At 41.3% G+C, this 24,735-nt stretch overlaps 1 protein-coding gene across 3 annotated transcripts in view; it reads left to right on the plus strand.

The window, feature by feature from the left end:
• LOC134205431 (neuropathy target esterase sws) overlaps positions 1-18,840 on the plus strand; it is a 29,585-nt gene extending 10,745 nt beyond the window's left edge. Inside the window, exons 9-13 of one of the 3 annotated variants that reach the window (XM_062680672.1) lie at positions 2,628-2,814; positions 3,260-3,376; positions 17,752-17,963; positions 18,025-18,236; positions 18,297-18,840. In XM_062680672.1, the coding sequence (XP_062536656.1) occupies positions 2,628-2,814; positions 3,260-3,376; positions 17,752-17,963; positions 18,025-18,236; positions 18,297-18,594 (1,026 nt within the window). In that variant the 3' untranslated portion in view covers positions 18,595-18,840. Of the gene's footprint in view, positions 1-2,627; positions 2,815-3,259; positions 3,377-3,597; positions 3,812-16,791; positions 16,909-17,751; positions 17,964-18,024; positions 18,237-18,296 lie in introns of those variants that run through there. The other 2 variants (XM_062680673.1, XM_062680674.1) reach the window with 2 other exon arrangements.
• Positions 18,841-24,735: the final 5,895 nt, after the last annotated feature.

A 24,735-nucleotide genomic window follows, 5' to 3' on the forward strand; every position in this document is an offset into this window, starting at 1 on the left:
AGTACAACTAAGAAAAAACTCATCCGGCGTAAGAAACGGAGGTACGAAAAAGTAGTTTTGTTTACAGAGCTTATTAGGCGAATTCGTGCGACGCTAGATCGATCCAAATCGAGCGTTCGTGATGTTAGATGGTTTAAAGCAAGACAATGCGCTCTCTAATCTGCTATTCAACATAGCTCTGGAAGATGTAATATTTACGAAGATCTGGTGTCCAAAGAAACGGAACCATCATCAATAAGTCCTGCTTGTTCCTTGGTTTTGCGTATGATATCGACATCATTGATGTAAATCGCATAGCAGTGAAACAGGCTTTCGCGCATATTTTTTTATTACCATCATTAGGACATAAGTAGTCTGTTCATGTATACCTTAAATAAATAAATAAATCTTAAACGGGAGACTGAGAGAATATGACAGATCAGAAACTCAGTTAAAAATAGGTACCTGATGGTTGGCAGAGAACGGGACAGTCCAAATGTTGATTCAGCAATAGAAATAGATGAGACACGTTGGACGTTAAATGATGCAGACGATCGAATTCTCGGAGTGTTTGAGCGAAAATAATTACGTTCAATAATCAATACTGGCAGCGTAGTGAAAAATGATGAATGGTACAGACGCATGAATCGCGAGTTGTACAAGTGTACAAAAATGCAGACATCGGCAGGCTGATAAAATACGGCAGGTTACAATTGGCTGGATATGTTGTGTGAATGCTGGAAGATAGACCAGCAAAAATGATGTTTAGCAGAGAAACTGGAAGATGACGTTGGCTCCGGAGTAGACCCCGCACTCGATAGCTATGTGCAATCGAGGAAGATGCGCGTGCGGCCGGGCGGCGTGCAGTGAGGCTGACAACTTGAGGCACAAGAACGAACGACCTGGAACAAAACATTACATTTGGTTTTGCTTAACATCATAGATAGATAGATAAATTAATGATGCAGCTTTCATACCGCATTGTACTCTCGCGCTGTGCGGTTCAATTTTCTCTCTGTTGAAGGAAGTTTTGAATACTGTCCTCCAAAATCCTGAGCCTTCAAATTGGCTAGCACAAGCCGTTTCACCGATGTTTTCTGAGAAGTTTAATTATCATGACTAAAGACTTCGAACAAAATCGACTACCAACCTTTGGAACGACCATTCAATATACATTGTCTGTTGAGTGAAAGTTCTTGTATGTTTCATCCAGTCATATGGTCTCTCCCCTTGCCAGCTCCGAAGGCGAAGCGCACCAATCAGTATAATGTAAAAATCAGTTTCTCCATAGGGGAGAACGGTCCAAAACGCATCCCTGGGGCAAAATGGCCTCACTCATAAAATCACTCATATAATCTGTTGTAGTACATTTATGAACGAATATTACTATTACAATTCATAATTAGTTATCCATCATTGAGCTCCATTGGAAAAAATTGGTAAAATCCCTTCATATTCACTCAAATTTAACGATTTGCTATTTTTCCACCACATCCGTAAGATTGTAGTTCAATCCATTAAGAAAAAACAAACAACCATGCGTTCACCATCATTTTACATGCAATTGAGTCATTTTGGACCACCATTCGGGCGTTTTGCCCCAAGCCTATTTTTAAAACATTTTTTAAATGCATTAGAAAGTCATGAAAATCTTATTGTTTTGAATAGGAGATCATTGTGAAATGTGGCTGGGTTTGTAAATTTTGCACCTGTACATTGAAATGGTTGGGTATTTTTGTTTATATGGGCGAAAACATCGAAAAAGCTTAAGGGGTTCATTTTGAACCGTTTTCCCCTACTAATTCTCATACAAACCTCAGATGACCTGTGCACGATAAGCAATATTCAAACTAGCCCAAACCATCGGACACCCAAAACATGAAACATGATCAACTGAGCGTGGCGGATCAAATCAATTTTTTGAACCACCCTTATTACTAGTTTGCTGCTACCGGTGCCGGTGTTTACATTCGCTCCACGATCAGTTTTCAATAGTCAGGATCCGATCTACACTTTTGGCTACTCCTGTGCGGATAAGTGTTTGAAAATTTCTTTTTTTTTTCAATTCCCTTTGAGAAGAAGTGAAATGTAGCTATGTACCCATCATATCGCGAAGGGCTATTAAAATGACACGAAACTGCTGATTTTTGCAATAATGCGAGCCGAAGTACGTAGGACTTCTGAAGAGATATGTTCAATATCACGGGGAGTAATTCAATGTGCGATGCTCAGGTTACTAATTTGAATATTAAACTTTTGTCCGACGCTATTAGATGCATTCATGGGTGTATAAAGTCAGTTAAGCTGGTTACGAAGTCCGTAATAAGTCTTATTCGCAGCTGCAATACGCCTTTTCACTTTGCGGGTAACATTAACATCATTAACGCGCATCACTAGAGACCATCAGGATCATCTGGCTTGAGCTTTACCTAATTATGCATTATGTAAAAACTGAACACTGTATTACAATACAAAAAAATACAGTGAGAGATTGCACGTTAATAAAATTCGCCCTAACGCGTTGTCTGACCCAAAATGACTTGTAGGCTGCTACCTTATTGCCGCAAACAATTCTTATGCTAATTTAGTATTTTTCACAATATTAACACTAATTATTATTGTTCGGTACTTATTTATTTTTCCAATAGAAAATGACCCAATGGGGCCGTCAGCTAATGGACTTGACCTATCCAATAACATCCATGTTCTCCGGACGAGATTTCAACCAAACCATTCGGGGAACGTTCGGCGATGTGTGCATCGAGGACCTCTGGATACCGTACTTCACCCTTACCACCGACATCTCGGCCAGCTGTGCACGCACCCACACCCATGGTAATGTTTCCTATGTCTGATTAGCGCTAACCGCCCTTTTAAGCCATTTTGCGAAGTTATTTAACGCCATATCCCAAAAAAATACGTTCTGAGGATTTAATATTTCCGCGGCAACAACGGCTGCTGTTGTCTCGCTGAGAGTTTTCTCAAATTTGCTCTCTTTTATCTCTTTGTTTCGTTCGACTTCCAGTTGATGTCTGCCTTCAATCAAAGCAAAAATCTGTTTGGTTTGGTTTTACGCAAAATTAGGATATTTCGCTGTAATGTTTGATTATTGGCAGAATGGTAGTACTGTTTGGCATTTTGCTTAGTTACGAATTGTTTTCTGGTTGATATTTTCCTACTATGAACTATAATTACTTTCATACCACACTCTACTGAAACACAACAAAATTTGAAACCGATGCGTGAAATTCCTCTGCCCCGGACGAACGACGAAATGCAGGTTCCCTTTGGCGCTATGTTCGATCGTCTATGTCACTGAGCGGATACATGCCACCTTTGTGTGACCCGAAAGACGGACATCTACTCTTGGATGGCGGTTATGTCAATAACCTTCCAGGTAATTATGAACTCTTGCTTCATAGACATTGGCAGCCCATTTCTGTTTTCGTTTCATACTTTTTGGTATTAAAGTTTGACACACTATCCAATCCATACATTTCCATATTTTTCTCGTGTGTTATCATTTGCTATTTCCTTGTAACAACACCTAATGAGAGTACACTAACATTTTCGATATATCGTCTTTTTGTAACGTTTTTTATTTAATTTATTTTGTAGTTGTGTGAAAATAAGCACCTTCTAACAGTATATAACCATCTCAATGAAAACCATAGCTAACCAAGGAATATGCTGTGATATGGAGTAGCACTGCCTGTTTAAAAACAGTTACGTATGTTAAAATATAGCAATACTATTTGTAAGTTGAGTAACACAGAAAATTATAGTGTTATAACAAAATTTTCAAAATTTTACATCTAGTTAATAATTATGAAGCTGGCGTTGCAAACATCGTAAATACACCGCTTTAATGAAAATTATCCCAATTGAGGTTGATAGAAGCAAAGGGGTGTAAGTAACATTTTGGTCAACATTGAGTTAACAACAGTGAAAAAAAATTGGTTCTAGAGCTTTGCGGCAATATACTTAACAATAAATGTGAAAATTAAATTAGTAATTTTTGAACTTTCATACAATTTGTATGAAACGAAAAAATAAAGAAAAACTTTGCACCCATTTTTTCTCAAAACTAAGTTTTCTTCACTTACACCCCTTTGCGTTTGACCCCCTCAATTATTACCGTTGAATTACCACCATTTGGAACAGATGCAATTAATGATCCAAATCATATACAATTATATTTCACAGAATCAAAAGGATGACATTGAAATAGCACATACACTAACTCACATATACATATTTACCAACAGAATTTTATTTGTAAATGTGCTTTTATTTTATATCCGGAAACATCCATAAATACGTCCGGCTAAAATTTGTAACTCAAGAAATTAAAAAAAAAAATACTATCGTGTTTTTCTTTAATTTGCTAGATTCAAAATTGGAACATTCAACAACCTTCTTTCGTTTTCAACACTGTGAAGACTTGGTAGGGCTGACAATAGTCATTCTCGTCGTATGAAGAAAGCGAAAAAAATTAGTCTTCGTCATAACATTGTACGACGCAACACCTATTCGTTTTCTTCGTGCCGCATGCGTACCACGACGATAGTCGCGCAGCCAAAAGTTATGACGATTTTCGTCGTCACTTCTTCACACAATTGATTGCACGTCATTATAGACGGACTGGTTAAAAACATAATAGCGTCTCAAATAAACAAATAGTAGGAAATTTGGTAACATAAATATATCGATAACATTAATAACGCTTTCATACGTTGCTTCAAATTCATTATTACAAAGAATTAATAAAAATCTTCGCATGGCAGCTGCCACTTGAAGAATAACGGTATGAAGTCTTCGTTCTTCGATGTCGTCATGACGATTTGGTTACACGACGAAAGCTAACGTCGTGCGCGTCATTGACGATGTGTAGAGTAGCAATGAAGACAATGCAACTCGTCGCAACTGTGGCATTTCGTGCTATGACGATGACGATTGTCAGCCCTGCTTGGTAGGCTTCATTATTTATCAAGTAAACGAGATTGCTGCATATTAGGCTGGCCCTGGAAAAAAGATCACAAATTTCAGACCACACCCAGGATTTTTAAAAAGGCTACATATAGGTATATCCGGAGTTTGTTTTGTACAAACAGTATCCAGTCTGCATTATTTAAGTACCCAAGAAGTGCTTCGCATCTCCAAGTTCTGTCAGATGAACCACTGCTATTAATTTCCGAATGACATCACGGTAAACTTGGTCCCCCTTTGTCACCGGCAGCATATCGTCTACCTGAACAAGGAGATATGCAATTGATTCTTCTGCCTTCGTTCATAAAGATAAGGACCTGATGCAGTTTGCTTCAAACTACAACTCAAAAGTACTCGATTAAGCGTTTCTGTAATCGTCCTCTCGCATAGCCACGAGGGTTGTTAATACTTTAAGAAAATTATTAGCTTATGTGAATGAATCCTTAGAATATTCAGAAAATTGTCGCTCACACACTTTTACTAAATCATGTTAATTTGTTTATAACATGCCTTCGAAATAGGGAGATCTGCGGCGCGCATTGTACAATTCTTTTTAGCGAACAAAGATCTTGGGAAAGTATACGGTGGACTGGACAATTATAAGCGCGAAAATGTTTCGAAAAGTGATAAAGGATTTTTGGTTTACTGAGCCTCATTTCATTGTATACGAAGGTGATTGGAAGACCAAAGACACTAAGTAACTCGTCAATAGGATCAGAAGCAGCATTCGGAAATGGCAGCCGTCCAGCGCTCATGTGATACCTACAAGACTAACCTGAGCCGCATGGCGGACAACTATTATTCAATAATCTAAGTTTGAAGACTAAGGTCAACTCTTTATATAACATATATCAGATTGAACTGTACTTCTTTGTAGTTTTCTTCCCGAACCATTCTTTCCATTCCCCCTATTTAGTGGTCCCCGTTATTAGGACTATAAGGATTTCTGCGTCCGAATGTTCCGTCTTTATCAGCATCGCATCGATTAGACACGTGCGCCGCCGTCGAAAATTTTCTTTCGTCACGTGTTCAGTGTTATTTATCTCTTGACATACATATTTTCAGCCCAGTTCATATGGCAACCCATATTTTTTTAAGCCTTTGACTATTTTAAAAATCGAAAGCAAAAACCGAAAAAGGTTGGTGTATGGTTGATCGACCGCGTCGGAAACCAAACTGTTCCTCAAGCAAAAGCACAGATTTCACGTTAGGTGCCCGCCAGAGTAGACGCGACGTGCGATGCGACGCGACGTGCGATGCGACGCGACGCGACTCACGTAAAAGAATAACAATCATTATCAACAGGCTGTCAAATTGCACTGTCGCGTCGCGTCGCATCGCACGTCGCGTTTACTCTGGCTTCGCCCTTAGAGTTGAAAATTCGTATGTTGGTGTATTCCCTTATCTGAATGTTTTTTCCAGATATATCTTAAACTCGCAAAGGCAGCCAACGATTTGGTTTTGTTGACGTTGATGACTAAGCCTGCCGAAGAGGAGCGCTCGGTAAGGCCGTTGAGCTTACTCTGCATATCACAGCGCCGTTGAACGAGGAGTACAACGTCATCAGCTAATTCGAAGTCGTTTAGGTGCTCCATGGTTATAGGCTGCCATAACAGCCTGCGGTTCGGTTCACGGTCAATCGCACCTATCAGAATCTCGTCGATTACGATAATGAACAGTAACGGTGATAGAATACATCCTTTCCTTTCCAGCTACGACCCGGATAGGGTCGGACAAGACCCCATTGTGCAGCACTCTACACTAGAAGGCCTCGTACTGTGTCTCGATGAGGCCGAAGATTTTCTCAGAAACTTCCTTGCGTCTCAGGGCGCCCCACATATTCTCGTGATTGAGACGGTCGAAAGCTTTTTCGTAGTCAATGAATACCAAGTAAAGGGACTCTTGGAATTCGTTGACCTGCTCCAGAATGATGCGGAGCGTGACAATATGGTCCACACAGGAGCTTCCGGCACGGAATCCGGCCTGCTGCCGCCGGAGAGTCGCATCGATCTTCTCCTGAATCCGGGCTAGGATAATTTTGCATAGAACTTTAAGAACGGTACACAGCAATATAATGCCTCGCCAGTTATCGCATACAGTCAGGTAACCCTTTTTGGGCACCTTCACTAAGATACCTTGCATCCAAGTTCAAGCAATCAATAATATAGTTGTTAGCTATGGGCCTATGCTCAGCAGGTTATTATAATTCTTTATGATTCCACCAAATACCAACATACAGAGATATTCGTAAATGCATCTCTTACCTTGGACTTCTTCCAATTGAAGTTTTGCAATCCATCCCATCATTTGATCTTCTGAGCAAAGATACTGATGAAATTAAGGTATATTAATCTCAGCTATCTATCCGCTCAGTAAACAAAGTGGAATATGTTTATTTATTTATTATCAGACTAAGGCCGGAGTGGCCTGTGCTGCACATAAAAGTCTTCTCCATTCAGCTCGGTCCATGGCTGCACTTCGTCAACCACGCAGTCTGCGGAGGGTCCGCAAATCGTCATCCACCTTGCCCGCTGTGCACCTCGCCTTCTTGTTCCCGTCGGATCGTTGTCGAGAACCATTTTCACCGGATTACTGTCCGACATTCTGGCTACGTGCCCGGCCCACCGCAGTCTTCCGATTTTCGCGGTGTGAACGATAGATGGTTCTCCCAACAGCTCCCAACAGTCCTCCACGAGTATCGTCCAGGTCTCGTGTCCGTAGAGAACTACCGGTCTTATAAGCGTTTTATAGATAGTCAGTTTGGTACGGAGGCGAACTCTATTCGATCGGAGCGTCTTACGGAGTACAAAGTACTTACGATTTCTAGCCACTATGCGCCTCCGAATTTCTCTGCTGGTATCGTTATCGGCGGTCACCAGTAAGCCCAAGTACACGAATTCTTCAACCACCTCGATTTCGTCACCACCGATAGAAACTCGTGGTGGGTGGCTTACATTGACCTCTCTTGAGTCTCTTCCTATCATGTACTTCGTCTTCGACGTGTTGATGACCAATCCGTCTAGCTTCGCTTTTCAGTCTGATGTAGGCTTCCTCCATCATCTCAAAGTTACGTGCCATGATATCAATGTCGTCGGCGAAACCAAATAGCTGGACGGACTTCGTGAAAATCGTACCACTCGTGTCAATCCCTGCCCTTCATATTACTCCCTCCAAAGCTATGTTGAATAGCAGACACGAAAGACCATCACCTTGCCGTAACCCTTCACGCATTTCGAAGGGACTCGAGAATGCCCCTGAAACTCGAACTACGCACATCACCCGATCCATCGCCTTGATCAACCGTATCAGTTTATCCGGAAATGGTAGAGCGTTCACCCATAAATCCTGCCTGGTACTGCCCCACGAACTCTCTTGCAATTGGTGTTAGTCGGCGGCATAAAATTTGGGAGAGTACCTTGTAGGCGGCGTTCAGCAATGTGATTGCGCGGCAGTTGCTATAATCCAGCTTATCGCCCTTTTTGTAGATGGGACACACGACACCTTCCATCCACTCCTGCGGCAGAACCTCATCCTCCCAAACCTTGGTAATCACCCAGTGCAGTGCTCTAGCCAGTGCCTCACCACCGTGTTTAAACAGCTCTCCTGGTAGTTGGTTGACTCCAGGGGCTTTGTTGTTTTTCAGTCGGCCGATCTCCTCCTGGATTTCCTGGAGATTCGGAGCCGGAAGTCGTATGTCCTGCGCGCGTGCTCCTAGGTTCATTACCATACCGCCACCGCTGTCTGCCGTATCGCCATTCAGGTGCTCTTCGTAGTGCTGCCGACACCTTTGGATCACCTTACGCTCGTTTGTAAGAAGGTTCCCGTTTATGTCCTTACACATATCGTGCTGTGGCACGTGGCCCTTACGTGAACGGTTCAACTTCTCATAGAACTTTCGTGCGTTATTAGCGCGGTACAGTTCCTCCGTCTCTTCACGGTCTCGATCTTCCTGCTGGCGCTTTTTCCTCCGGAAAATCGAGTTTTGTCTGTTCCGCGCCCGTTTGTATCGTGCCTCGTTCGCCCTCGTGCGGTGTTGCAGCAATCTCGCCCATGCTGCATTCTTCTCCTCAACTAACTGCTCACATTCGCCGTCATACCAGTCGATCCTCTGATCCGGAGCCACCGTGCCTAGTGCAGCGGTTGCGGTGCTTCCAAACGCGGATCGAATATCTCTCCAACCATCTTCAAGAGATGCTGCGCCTAGCTGCTCTTCCGTTGAGAGTGCCACTTCCAGCTGCTGCGCGTAGTCTTGGGCTAGTCTACCGTCTTGTAGCCGCCCAATGTTTAGCCGCGGCGGACGACTCCGACGCGTGTTGATCACCGTCGAGAGTTTTGAGCGCAGACATACTGCAACGAGGTAGTGGTCGGATTCAATATTCGCACTGCGGTAAGTGCGTACGTTCGTGATGTCGGAGAAGAATTTACCGTCGATTAGAACGTGGTCGATTTGGTTTTCCGTTACTTGATTAGGTGATTTCCATGTGGCCTTGTGGATATTCTTGCGGGGGAAGAAAGTGCTTCGGTCTACCATTCCGCGGGAGGCTGCAAAGTTTATGCATCGTTGGCCGTTGTCGTTCGATACGGTATGCAGTCTGTATGGTCCGATGACCGGTCTATACATTTCCTCTCTTCCTACCCGAGCGTTCATGTCACCGATGACGATTTTGACGTCCCGCAGTGGGCATCCATCGTATGTCTGCTCCAGCTGCGCATAGAACGCTTCTTTCTCGTCGTCGGATCTCCCTTCGTGTGGGCAGTGCATGTTGATGATGCTATAGTTGAAGAAACGGCCTTTTATCCTCAGCTTGCCCATCCTTGCGTTGATTGGCTGCCACCCAATCACGCGTTGGCGCATCTTTCCCAGCACTATGAAGCCAATTCCCAGCTCGTTGGTGGTGCCACAGCTTTGGTAGAAGGTAGCCGCTCGATGCCCGCTTTTCCACACTTTCTGTCCTGTCCAGCAGATTTCCTGCAGCGCTACGACATCGAAGTTGCGGGGATGTAATTCATCGTAGATTATCCTATCGCAACCTGCAAAGCCTAGCGACTTGCAGTTCCATGTTCCAAGCTTCCAATCGTGATCCTTTATTCGTCGCCTAGGTCGTTGCCGATTGTATCGAGTAGTATTATCTTCTATGTCGTTCGTAATAGTTGTTTTTAAAGGCGGCTTTGTGGGCCTGCGCAAACCTCCTGTCTCGTCGGAGGGCCGTCGTGTCAGGGCTGTTTAGCGTCCCACCTAACACTAGGACTTGGATTTGTGCGCTTTGAGCGGCATACGGTCGCTTTGGCGGAGCCTACTTGCGGATTCATGCAGCTTTTTATAGAGGTTTAACAGGGCCCACTGTCAAACCCCACCACATCCTAGGCAGGCGCCACAACTCGCAGATGGCCTGGGGAGGGATCGTCAAGCCCTTGGACATAGGCCCTGCTGCCCCCATAAAGAATATGTGCCATAAAGAAATACAGTCGACTCTCTACATCTCCATGTTCTATATCTCGATATTTCTCCCTATGTCGATGGTTTTCTCGGTCCCTTCAATCTATATACATTCGGGCATTCTACATCTCGATAACCTCCCTATCTCGATGTGTTCTGATCATATTTTGTTCAGCTACTAGACCACCTTTGGACAATAACAAACACATCAACAACAAGAAACGACATTCGTTTTGTTGTCGTTTGTCATAGCTACGAGCTTTTCTGGATCTAGTGCCCATTTCAATTTTCCTTCTATTCCTCGAGCCCTATCTCGATGGTCCTTTCGATATCGCGATGTGGAGAGGCGACTGTATTCTGTTGTAGCAACCCTTCGTGACGTTAAGAAAAACCGAACTGCTCAAATGATGATATATTTTCAGAGCGCTTTTTGATTACCGTGGGGCATCGAAATCCGTACACTTAAGCACCTTAAGAGCGGAGCAGAATGGATACGTTTGCGTGCGTTTTGACAGTTTTTCCATGGCAAAACTGTCAAAACGCACGCAAACGTATCCATTCTGCTTAGCTCTTTAGTATATGAAAACGTCATTAGAAAATAGGAATCAAATGTAAATAAAAAGTTTGTCATTGACACAGAAGCATGAAGGTTTCTACTTTTGAAGTGTTTAACATTTACTCATTAAAAACTACGAAAAACATGATAAAATAATGAATAAAATCAACTACTCCTGACTCGAAATCCGTCCACCACACGCACTTAGTGTATTTTTGAATGAAAATACGGTACATTGAGGTCGAACGAAACATGCACTGCAGCATTTGTTGGGAAAACCATTTGTTGAGCATGTAGTGAAGACCAGATCATTTAGAAATACGGCACTTTCAAATGCGTGTATTTTTTTAATTTTTAATTTCATCGAAAAACTTTCTAATAATGGAAAAAAAAACTTATATTATTTTATTTCATATGAATGACAGAAACGAATCATGAATCGTTATTTTGAAGAAATTCTCGCAGTTTTCTGTTGATGCTGCTTGTCAGTCGGCGCACAACTCCTTCAGTCATGATTTTGGCTAGCTAATTCCACCAACTCGCCATACGGCCAATGTCAGTGGTGTCTGCGCTCTTCATCTTCAGTTTCTGGTTAATAATCACCCAAAATGACTCTACAGGGGTTAGACAAAAATGTTGAGATAGGCAAAAAATTGTCGAAGTTCAAATCAGCTTAACTTTGCGTAGAATGATCCGATTTTGATCAAACTGGGACCATCGGACGCGGAAACTCTTCTAGTATACTGGCCCTCTGATTGGCCCTAGGCCACCGGTGGTGTTCCGGTTTTTTGCGGGTATGTTAAAAATGCATTTTTTCTGCTGTTTGTCATATTATATGACGTTTACTGCCATCATGTTTTATGTTTTCCCCAGAAATTAGAACTAATATGCTGACCAATGCTGGCTGCAGATCGAAAATCCGATAGGTATACGCAGAGATATGGCCATTTTCGTGAAAACGGTACGGGATTGGCCATACACCCTGAACAAATGCCACTTTCGTAGAAATTCCGGAACCTGTTACAAATTGGCCAAAGAGGGTCACAGTCCTCAAAATTTATCTCTAATAAAGATCCTATATTCATCGTCTTGAGAAAACATGAATTTTGACACCCATACATACATGGTTCCAGGTGGTGCCAAAACCGGCCCCTCTTGGAAGGCCCATGGAACCTGCTATAAGGGTGGTAGTGGACACTATCATTTTGGAAATGTTTCTGTATTCATCGTCTCGCAAATCCATGAAGTCAGATACTCATATTTGCATTTTTCCGATCTGTTATCATTTCATCATGTTCCCGGTACCGTTTTTACGGAAATGGCCGTATCTCTGTGTAGTTTAGATGGATTCTCGATCTACAGCCACCATTGCACAGTGGGCCACGTCGTGAAATTAGGAGGAAAAAATTATTTTCACCATAATGATAATTTTTTAGGATCAAAGTGTCTTCAGCTAAGTCAAAGCTTATTATTTGAGCTTTATTTTGAAGTTTGTTGTAATAGGGTGGCCCCACTACATTTTGAGATAAAAATTTTAAGTTCTATATTTCTAATTTTAGCATTGTACGATGTTCTAGAAAGTTGTTCCTTATTTAATTTTGAGGCACTTTGCTGAAGAAACCATTGTTGTACGTCGTTTGTATCATTTGTTATGATAATTTTAAATAATTATGTTAGGGTGACCCTAAAAAATCAATATTTTGATTGTAACTTTTTAGTTTTAATTTTCATCGAAGTGACGTCTTCTACAAAGTTTTAGAGCATAAAAAAATGCATGTTTTGGTTACATAACCAAGTAAATTCATTGGTGGATTGCAGAGATATCACTGTTTTCTTGAAAAATCCGTTGTTTTCAAATGACTGTATTTTTGAATGAGGAAAAGGGGATCCATTTTCCTAGGTTAGACAGAAGAAGGGCTAAGGATTGCTCTGCATATTTTGGTATTGGGGAATTTGAGGGAATTTGAGGTTTTTTCATCATTTAAAAAAAATGACTTTATGTACAAGGAAATCAAAATTCTAGAAGTTCTAGAAGTGTTATAAAACCGAAAATTCCGCCCAATTCGTCAAAAACAAAATGTTAGTAAGTAGTAATCGTAACTTCCTTATATATTTCCAGCGCATCTTCACTCAATATACCGATTGGTAGGATAACATGTTCAATAATATCAACGCTTATCAACGTGACAACTTCACTGAACAGACCGTAATCGTAGGTTGTTTACATCACTCGTTCAATCGATTTTACTTTTAAATCGCTAGGGTGGTACGAAAATTAGGTTTTTCGAGCGTATTTTTTTATTTAATTTTTATCTAGATATATATTAGGGTGGTTCAAAAATTCTATTTTTCTCCACACCGATCACTCAATTCTGTCCCATGTTCTGAGTGTCCTCCGCAAATTGATTTAGCACGAGCCGTTTCAAATTTGCATGGAAATTAGTATGGGCATTGATTATGGCGCTTCTCAATTAAGCGCTGGCGAAAACAGAACCCACATAGCCAAAAGGAATCCTAAAGAATTATCACTTGGATAATTGTTCGAATATTCAGTAATCGATTTTATTTTATCTGTTAGTTCTTTGGAGCTTACCGCCAAACAACATTGACAAAATCAGGATTCTATGTTGCACTGCACGTATCAATGATGCGCTTCGAGAAGTTCAATAATCATAACAAAAGATTTGCAAGCTGGATTAAAACCGATTACTAATTATTGGAACGGCCATTGGGTTCTTTTTTCGCCAGCGCTGTATGGAAGCGCCATAATCAGTAGGATGAAAAATCCACTTCCCCATACTTATTCCCATGCAAACTTGAAACGGCTCGTGCTAAATCAGTTGTTATCCAATTTCGCTCAGCACGCGGAGGACACTCAGAACATGTTACAGAATAGAGTGATCGGTGTGGAGAAAAATCGAATTTTTGAACCACCCTAATATATATCTAGATAAAAGTTAAAAAAATAAATTACGTTCGAAAAACCTACCACCCTAACGATTTTAAAGTAAAATCGATTGAACGAGTGATGTAAACAACTCACGATTACGGTCTGTTCAGTAAAGTTGTCACGTTGATAAGCGTTGATATTATTAAACATGTTATTCAACCAATCGGTATATTGAGTGAAGATGCGCTAGAAATATATAAGGAAGTTATGATTACTATAACATTTTGTTTTGACGAATTGCGGAATTTCGGTTTTATAACACTTCTAGAACTGATGATTTTGATTTCTCGTACAAAAAGCCATTTTTAAATGATGGAAACCTCAAATTCTCAAATTCTAATACAAAAATATGCAGAGTAACTTAGCCTTCCTCTGTCTAACCCAGGGAAAATGGATCCTTTTTCCCCATTCAAAAATACAGGCATTTGAAAACAAAGGATTTTTCAAGAAAAACAGTTATATTCTGCAATCCACCAATGAATTTACTTGGTTATGTAACCAAACATGCATTTTTTTATGCTCTAAAACTTTGTAGAAGACGTCACTTCGATGAAAATTAAAACTAAAAGTTACAATCAAATATTGATTTTTTAGGTCAAACTAACATAATTATTTAAAATTATCATAACAAATGATACAAACGACGTACAACAATGGTTTCTTCAGCAAAGTGCCTCAAAATTAAATAAGGAACAACTTTCTAGAACATCGTACAATGCTTAAATTAGAAATATAGAACTTAAAAATTTTATCTCAAAATGTAGTGGAGCCACCCTATTGCAACAAACTTCAAAATAAAGCTTAAATAATAAGCTTTGACTTTGCTGAAGACACTTTGATCCTAAAATATTATCATTATGCTGAAAATAATTTTTTCCTCCTAATTTTACGACGTGGCCCAATGTGCATTGGCCGGCATATTAGTTCTAGTTTTCGGTGAAAGCATAAAACATGATGAAAGTTAACGTCACATAAAATGACAAGCAGTGGAAAAAATGCATCTTGAACATACCCTCGGAAAACCCGGAACATTTCCGGTGGCCAAGGACCAATCTCAGGTTTTGCAGAGGGACAGTATACTAGAAGAGTGTCCGCTTCTGATGGTCCTGGTTTTATCAAAATCGGATTATTATACGCAAAGTTATGCTGATTTGAATTTCGACTTATTTTTACCTATCTCAACCTTTTTGTCTAACCCCTGTATTGTATGAATCTGAGGACAATTTGACGGACTCAGATTTTTTGGGTAAACTGGACTCCACTATTGTAGTACCATTGTAGCACTTCCTTGCTACAATGGCAGCTGGCTAAATCAATCCAAACGTAAATGGGTCATCATGGGACTGAATGAAGGGTAAAATTCGGCTTTTGACGCATATGGATTTTGCAGGACTGTGCAAAATTATTTCTCGTTTCTCTTCCTGCATGGTGAATATATTGAAACCACGTTAGTTTCAAACTGTGAGACCGAAAAGAATGGTTTACTAATTATGAAGTGCCCCATTTCTAAATGATCTAGGCTTTATTTGCACACCTCCGCTCCGTAGACTACGTAGTGATCGACCTCACTGCGGCTATGGACTGAAGGGAATGGACATGAATTTTACATATTTTTCGGCCGCTTTGACCTTAGCCTGTAATAAAAAAAATTGTACCATCAAAAAACAAATCTCAAAATTCTGTACAAAACCTCAGCATGTACAGATTATACATTGTTCTAATACAAAAAATGTGAGCTCACATACAGATACTATGTTAACCTTATAAAGAAATGTCAGACTTTAATACAATGATTGTATTAAAATCTTCCAAATTTGTGTGCCAAAATGTCATACAGATTTTGCCAAGTTCTGATACAGAATTGATAATCGCACGTTGGGTGTATTACACATGAAAAATATTTGACGATTTAACAAAGAGTATACTACGACCTTAAGGAAAAAGTTGATAGAAGGATACAAAAGATGGTTGCCACAACAGTTTATGTAAGGTAAGTCATTAACTTTGAACGTATTGGAGCCGTTCGAGGTTTTTCATTCGTCGTAAACGAGGATACGGGTAATTAATAAGGTCTTGTTGTTGAACGAAATAGTAGCAACAAACTGTTAAATTATCGATTATCCTGGTTGTCACATGTTCACGAGACTGTTATGTGAATAGCGATAGCTATTCTGATTCCATACTTAGTAGTAACTATAGAAAATAACGGGATGAATGTGCAATATGTAACATCGGTTACTACACAAATAAAACACTTATAATTTCGCATCATTAGCTTACAGAACTTTAGTCATACGTTTGTATCCCTATGTATTCGAGCCCATGCTTGTTCTGTTGCTGTCTAGCTTTTTTTACAAATTATTTTTCTCTTAGTGACACAACAAATTTTAGAGAACAAAAAAACACACCTACACTTTTGCATTCATAGACAATCAACCTGCAGTAGCTGTTCTTCATAAATTATTTTGGTTTTCGAGTGTTTCCCCTTTTTATTTCTTCGAAACAGCACATTCTATGAACTGAAGAAAGAAAAAGAGAGAGTGCTTTTGTCGAAGACGACGGCCATTCGGAACGATTAACATGCTCAGAACTATTTTTCGAGGATTTGGATTTTTAATACTTATGATTTTCCTTTCAGTTGTCAAAAATGTCAATACGGTAACTATTGGCTCTCAAGCAACTCCCTTCAAGTAAACTGCCGTTGAGAGATTGGTCCTATTCAAAATTTCGTTCGCTTTAAGGATCCAATCGTGAGCTGGCAGTAATTTTGTTTGTTTAATTTCTATCTGTTAGTTTAACATTTTACTTTTCACGCGTTTGTAGTTCGTTGAAATAACGTTTTAGCTCAATTATTGTGTTATTTGGCTCGACATCAAATAGGAACACTGTGGCGTTATGTACGTGCTAGTATGTCCGTAGCAGGAATATTCCCTCCTATCTGTGATTTAAGAGATGGTCATCTACTGTTAGATGGTTGTTACACTAATAACGTTCCAGGTAAATCTAGTGCTTATTTTGTTAACTTTATGTTGTATTATTTATAATCATTCGACTAATATTACATCCCTATATCTAATACGTTGATGTTTAAAATTAATATGAATATTTCCTAACGACATTATTTCCAATTTCATCAAAAGGGTAAGATTGATTGTTTTCTGCAACAAACATTTTTTATTCGTTCTTTGATCCGGTCTAATGATCATCTGGCGATTTCTTATTTTAATCTGAAACAATGTTCAAAGGCAACACTTTATTTACCATCCTTTATCCTGCCATGATTCAACATTTATTTTTTATTTTTTGTGAATATTTCCCTTCACCAATTTTCAGTTCTTTACCAAGCTTCTACCTCGATTTCCGAAATTTGAACTGTCTCGTCGATATGCCATGTGTGTATACTAACCGTCCACAGCTCGTATCGTCGTAACATACTCTATCGATTGGCTTCAGGTTGCCTTATCGATTCGATCCTATGTTGCATATCTAAACTGTGTTATTCATTTCAATATTTATTTTTATTTTAGATAGAAATAGTGCTTATTGCGTCTTATACCATCAAAGAAGAGAGTATTGAAAAGTGTCCAACATTTTTGAGCACATACACACAGACATTAAAACATCACCTTGATTCGTCTAGTTGAATAAAAAAATATATAACACTATGGGTCTCAGAGCCTTCTATCAAAAGTTCAGTAAAGTGAAAATTATGTTTAAAAAATTCTCAATGGTGTATGCAAAACAATCAATCGAACCCACATATAAATTTAAATCTTAAAATTGAGTCCAAAACTGTTCTGTGAGCCATGTTGCCCTAAACTTTGTCTTATATTACACAAGCGGACGTAATGCGAGCTCAAGGTGCTGCCCATATAATCGCCATCGACGTCGGATCCCAGGACGATACCGATTTGACCGACTATGGAGATGATCTTTCCGGATGGTGGCTTCTGTACAAACGGTGGAACCCTTTTACTTCCCCTGTTAAAGTTCCGAATCTGCCCGATATACAGTCGCGATTGGCTTATGTCTCATGCGTACGACAACTGGAGGTGAACTGCGATGCGACAACTTAAATATTCTCAGCTTAACAAATCTCATGTTTGCTTACAGGAGGTGAAGAAAAGTGATTACTGTGAGTACATTCGACCACCGATCGATCAATACAAAACATTGGCTTTTGGAAGCTTCGATGAGATCAAAACTGTTGGGCTCGAACACGGGAAGTCATTCTTTGAAAACATGGCCAAATGCGGACGACTGTCACGGTTCAATCAATGGAGCGTCCGAGACGTTCCTCAGAAAGTTACACATTCACTCAATGAGTAAATAGATTTAATAATTATTGTTGCACGTCTTTCCTCCAATTAATTTTTTTCTTCTAGATATACATTCATCGATTTAGCTCAAATAGTCTGCAAAGTGCCGGAAACCTACCCCGAGCGGGGCTATTCCTCCAGCGAGGATGACTACTATGACGGGTATGCCTCGGAACCGTCCACCATGCCAATGATGAAGAAGAGTGCTTCGCTCAGGATCATGCGAGCGGCTGGATCGTTATCGCTATCGGAGAACGAAATGGACTCCGATGATCTGGAAATTCCGGTCTCCTTCAGGAAGTTGCAAACCACTCCGACGCCGAGCTTACCTCTGACGCCAGAGAAGCCGAAACGTAACGATTAGGAACAATCGTAGAGGTGTTCTTCTCTGTTCCGTAACTTCTCAGTGGAAGAGAAAACAAAACTTATCATCACTGATTTGTGATTTTTATACAACTTTCCCAGATTGAACGATTTTCTATACCAAAAAGTTATGAACTAATGACGCCTTTAGTATCATGGGTTCAAAATGTAAGTTTGTAAATCTAGATTTAGGGGTTCATTCATTGCATAGTTTGAATAAATGAAGATATTTTCAATAGAAATAAAATCGATATGTGTATACATTATTTTTTAAGAAAAGCCACATTGCGATTAAAAAGTAAGACAAATAATCCTTACATTACAGGGTTGCCACAATTAAACCTGAATTTCGTTACTATGATGAAAAACTTGATATGTAAATATGCAGAGCATAAGAAAGATTTAATGATAATGAATGAAAAATGAATGGGTTAGGATCAAAAGCCCTATTGAAGATAAACTAATTTTTCAACAACTTCAAACGCATCCCCATCAAGCACTACCTCTACACCAACACCACTAGGTCTTCCTCTACCTGCCAAAATGTACTTTGTCTTGGTAGAGTTATTGAGACAAAAGTCTCCACTACTGCTCAGCGATCGATTCCGATCTCGAACTCGATGTCGTTCGCGAAGCCCAGGAGCATATGCAACCATGCGATGATAGAGGGTGATCCCTCTGTAATTGGCACACCGCAACTGATCCCGGATGGCGCACCTCACAGTTCAACTAGGAACTGTTGGAGGAAGCGCTGCGTTGGGAAAGTCGGACTACAGGATTGAGTGGTAACGAATTGACAGAGGTACTAACACGTGCCTGCGATATAGCGATGCCAAGGAGGACCTAATCCCTAGGCAATCGACAACCAGTGTACTGGTGGTCGAACTCGATCGAAGATCTTCGTAGAATCTGTCTTAGAGCTAAAAGAAGGTTGCGACGTGCTAGAACAGACGCTGAACGAGTCGATAGACGATGGGTATTCCAGACAGCGAGAAGAGCTCTGAACTACGAGATTACATGTTTATGTTTATGTTTATTGTATAGATTCATCTGACATTTAGTGGTCTTAATGATTAATGAATATAGTAAAATGTAGCAAGAGAGCCTGCTTTGAACAGCTGTGCAGGATGGCGAATGACACCCCATGGGGAGATGCGTACAGGATAGTGATGGCTAGGACCAACAGCACACATCCTTAGAGATCCCCAGAGATGTTAGCCGGAATAGATTGTTTCCGAAACATGAACCATCGGATTGGCCCGCTACACCGTACGAGTCAGTTGACGTGGTACCGCTACTGACTAACGAGGAACTTATCGTAGCCGCAAGAAAACTTAAACTCAATAAAGCGCCATGCCCAGATGGGATTCCAAACCTGACCCTTAAACACGCCATTCTTGCTGATTCAGATATGTTCAGGAGCTGCCTCCAGAGATGCATGGGCGAAGGAAACTTCCCAGATCGATGGAAAAGGCAGAATTTGGTGCTATTACCGAAGCCCGGCAAACAGCCGGGGGACCCTTCGGCATACAGACCGATTTGCCTCCTCGATGGAGCTTGTAAGCTGCTTGAGAGGGTTATTCTGAACAGATTGTCGACCTATACCGAGCGTACTGGTGGACTATCAAACAACCAATATGGCTTCCGTGAAGGTCGTCCCACCGTCGAAGCAATTCGATCGGTAACGGATACGGCCAAGATAGCGAGAGGTTTGAACAGGCGAGGTTTTACACTTGATGTAAAAAATGCGTTTAACATTGCTAGCTGGGCACCTATTGCTGACTCCCTGCACCGATTGAGAGTTCCGAATCAGCTGTGCAGGATACTGAAAAGTTATTTTCAGAATAGGGTGCTGATATACGACACGGATGCTGGTCAAAAGTCGATCGTAGTGTCTGCGGGTGTTCCACAGGGATCGATCCTCGGACCGGTTCTGTGGAATATTATGTACAACGGAGTATTACGCTTAAGTCTCCCGGCCGGTATGAAGATTGAAGGCTTCGCGGATGACGTAATGCTGGTGGTAACAGGAGACAGTCTCGACAAAGTCAGACTGAAGGCTTCATACGCGATTGGCAGAGTGGAGGTATGGCTCAACTCGAGGCGGTTGTCCCTTGCACATCACAAGACGGGAGTCGTGGTGGTGCATAACCGCGATGGGTTGCAGCAAGCTTATCCTCGAGTAGGGACCTGCACAGTTAACTCCGTGAGGTCTCTTAAGCATCTGGGCGTGATGATCGGGGATGAGCTCAATTTTACGAGCCACGTCGATTATGCATGTCAGCGGGCTTCATTGGCGATAAAATCTTTATCACGAATGATGTCCAACAGATCGGCGGCGCATAGTCAAGTGCGTAGGTTGATAGCGGGACTAGCATCGTCTATCATCCGCTATGGCGTACCGGCATGAGCCGTAGCATAAAGGCCGAGTACAATGTAAAGAAACTGATCAGAGTACACCGGCTGATGTGCCTACATGTCGCGAGCGCATGTCGCACCATATCATATGAGGCGGTGTGCGTTATAGCTGGGATGATGCCGATAGACATACTCCTAGAGGAAGATGTGGAGTGCTACAGCGAAAGGGACTCGGTGCAAGTGCGACGTGTCAAGAGAGCAGCCTCGCTGCTCAAATGGCAAAGAGCATGGGACTAGAGATGGGCGCTCCGCTCAGGAGCTGTTCGAAAGATTCGCTTCCTTACATTGAACTGATGACCCATGGATCTTTTTTAAAGAACCCCAGCTCAGCAGCTCACTTCAAATTGATGAAATCATTGTCAAACACGCGCCTAGAGAAACTCCCTTGAGCGTACGTACTCGAGTACGCGCGCTGTTGTATTTTGTACAACACAAACGAAAATACCAGTCCAGTACCGCCGACCGCGCACGTGCTGATCGTTTATTATTTGCACCTCAAGCACCTATCAAGCCAAGCGACAGAAATCATTTCTGCTGCAGAGAGGAATAAGAAACACACAAGCAAAAATAATCTAGCTTGCCGTCTATTTCTAAACCCATACCCACATACTCGGCGCTACGAACAGACACACAAAAGATACCTAGTAGTGCGGTAGCGAACGAACCGTACCAAGCAAAAGATCCGAAGATCCGGACAACTCTCAGTTCCGCTCATGTCCAGCTCGAAATTGCTGTGACATGGAAGCGAGAGCTGAATGGATCAGATCCGCTCACTGCAATGAGCTGTTTTGCCCATCTCTACATGGGACACCGCAGTCAAAGGTCGTTGGACCCACAGACTGGTTCCAGATGTGTCCAACTGGGTCGATAGAAAACATGGTCAGGTCAACTTCCACCTGACACAGATGTTGTCTGAACATGGTTGCTTTAAAAAAAATCCTACACAGGTTTGGTTTCGCAGATTCTGCGGAGTGTCCAGAATGTGTAGGTGAGGTTGAGTCTGCAGAACATGTGATGTTCGCATGCCCGCGATTCGAGGTAGAACGCATTGCCATGCTGCTCGTCGAGAGGATGTGCCAGGAGGAAGTTATATGGAATGCGGTGAACATAGCATCGCAACAGATTATGTCGAAACTGCAGCGGTGGTGGCGTCTTGAACAAAACCAACGAATGCAGTAAGGGCATCTGTGATGCAGTGAACATTTTGCTCACCCCGACAACCAACATGTCGCGGGTGGGCTGCAGGGACCTCAGTATGTAGATATAGAGGTCATTGCGGTTCATACGCGGTGGTTGTTGTCGGGGTGCTCGTCTCCAACGTGAGATTATACGGACAGCTATGTTATTATCATAGCTTGCGATCGACGGGTGGTGAGGTTACCACCCTCGAAGTCGATGTTGTGTGTATTAACGTCAAGTGCGTTAGCATAGGCGTGAGCTTTCTCAATAGTCCCCCCCTGATGTATTGCTTAATTACGGGCCGGGGTACGGACTGGCGAAAGGGTTTTGGTTGTAGTGGGTCGGGTAAGAGTTACATGACATACCCATCCCCACACTACCTGAGTTAACCGCCTCAGGTGTCTGGATGCAGATTTCCGTTTACCCTTGCTTAAGAAAAAAAAACACTCTAGTCTGTGTCGACTTTTATAGATATGGCATATAAGGCCATCCAACCAGCCGGCCAGGCACTTCTTCATTTTCCCATATTTTCTGGATAATGTGATTGGCTCCTCAAATGCGCGAGTGTATCCACAGGACAATTCTCTCCCGCCTTTATACGCAAGCGCAGCGGAAGGCCAGGCACCATATATGTAGATCTGCAGACCGTCGGCATATAGTTGGTAGCTACATCTCAACCCGAGAGGTTGATATCTTCTTCTTCTTCATTGGCATAACATCCCAGTACTGGGACATTGCCGCCCCGCAGCTTAGTGTTCATCATTAAGCACTTCCACAGTTATTAACTGCGAGGTTTCTAAGCCAAGGTACCATTTTTGCATTTGTATATCATGAGGCTAACACGATGATACTTTTATGCCCAGGGAAGTCGAGGCAATTTCCAATCCGAAAATTGTCTAGACCGGCACCGGGAATCGAACCCAGCCACCCTCAGCATGGTCTTGCTTTGTAGCCGCGCATCTTACCACCGAGAGGTTGATATAGAGAAAAGAAAATGCATTTGGAGTATGATTTTCGTTTACTGGTTAGCTATTCTGAACTGTGGGACAATTTTGTTTTCAAAAAACTCATCCTTGTAGCGCGAAACTTTTAGAAAAACTTCAGTTTTGTGAAAACTGGCCTTGGTTCTGATCGTCCAGATTTTGTGTTCGCGTTTTCTGTTAGTGGCATTTGGCTTGACCTCGGGCTTGTCAATAGCAATAATGCGACTATAAAATGAAAAGTTATCTAAATTTTGAATTGGCAATGAACTGGCGTGTTAATATTTGTTATAAAAATGTGGTAAAAACTAAGCTGCTGTTTGAAATAGCCACATCAATAAGCCAATAAACAAGTTATTTAGACTATAACATGGTAATAATCGATTCCCCCTTAATTTGTATATGATGATTGAAAGAAAAAAAAAACAGTAGGGTTATGTACAAGATACGAGCGCCCGACGTAAACTACGTAAAACAGATTATAGGATAATTCATTTTATGAGCATGAGCTTAAAGTGATTCAAATTTTGACTTTTTCGCCCCGCCCCCCTCGCAGTCAAATTATAACCATAACCAAATAAGCTAAAAAATAGAGAGGATTATTAAAACAACTTATACCATCGTTTAAGCATAGGGGAGCCATTACAAAGAGAACCAATGATATTTGGGACTAATATCATCCCCAATGTGTAAAAACTGGTGACCCAAGCACATCCATTGTTTCGAGCTTTTAGTGGATTGGCTTCACTTGTCATAATATGAGTTCGTACTATTTAAGTACTAATATGTATGAGACACTGAAGACGACCTTACAGTCGAGAACGAAATACTTATCTGTTAAAGTTACCAAGTGGTGGAATTAAATGGGAATAATGTTCGATCCGGCACCAATTACTCAACTTTTCGACCGCACACAGCAGAACAAAATAACGCAAGTCTTGAGACTGTTCTGCACATCCAAATCATGTCCGATCCAACCAATTATTTCATTTATACTTTTATTACGCACCAATTCTTTTGTTACCTGTGTCAGTGGTTTCGAACAAAATTGGAGTAACTCAAAATATGAAAATGATTGGATACGATAATTTAAAATTATTAATAAATTTATTCCCCAGTGGTGAAGATGGCTTTCTCCGGCTGTTGTTCGACTCAGAGCGGTTAATGCATAACAAAGTTAATTGCCTATTGAATGGCGATTAAATGCTCTGAAGGGTTAAAGACGAGCTCGGTGGTCTAGTGGCTACCGCTTCTGCCTTATAAGCAGGAGGTCGTGGGTTCAATTCCATGCTCGTTCCTTTCCTAGTTTGTATTTCTATCCTAGTTCTTTATGTGTTTCACGTTCTATCAAAACAATACCTACTGTTATAACCTTCCACACTACCAATTCCAAAACCTTCCGTGGCACCTATGAGAGGTCGTAGAGTTCTCTGCATCTTTATTAACCTTCCTAACGTGTTCGGGTCAATATGACCCGAATCGCACTTTCAAATTGTTATAACTTTTAACGCAACAATGTGAAGGTCTGAAACTTCTTGACTTTTCCTATTTCGTGGAAAACTATG

Source organism: Armigeres subalbatus, chromosome 1, assembly GCF_024139115.2.
Source record: "Armigeres subalbatus isolate Guangzhou_Male chromosome 1, GZ_Asu_2, whole genome shotgun sequence".
NCBI classification, from domain to species: Eukaryota; Metazoa; Arthropoda; class Insecta; order Diptera; family Culicidae; genus Armigeres; species Armigeres subalbatus.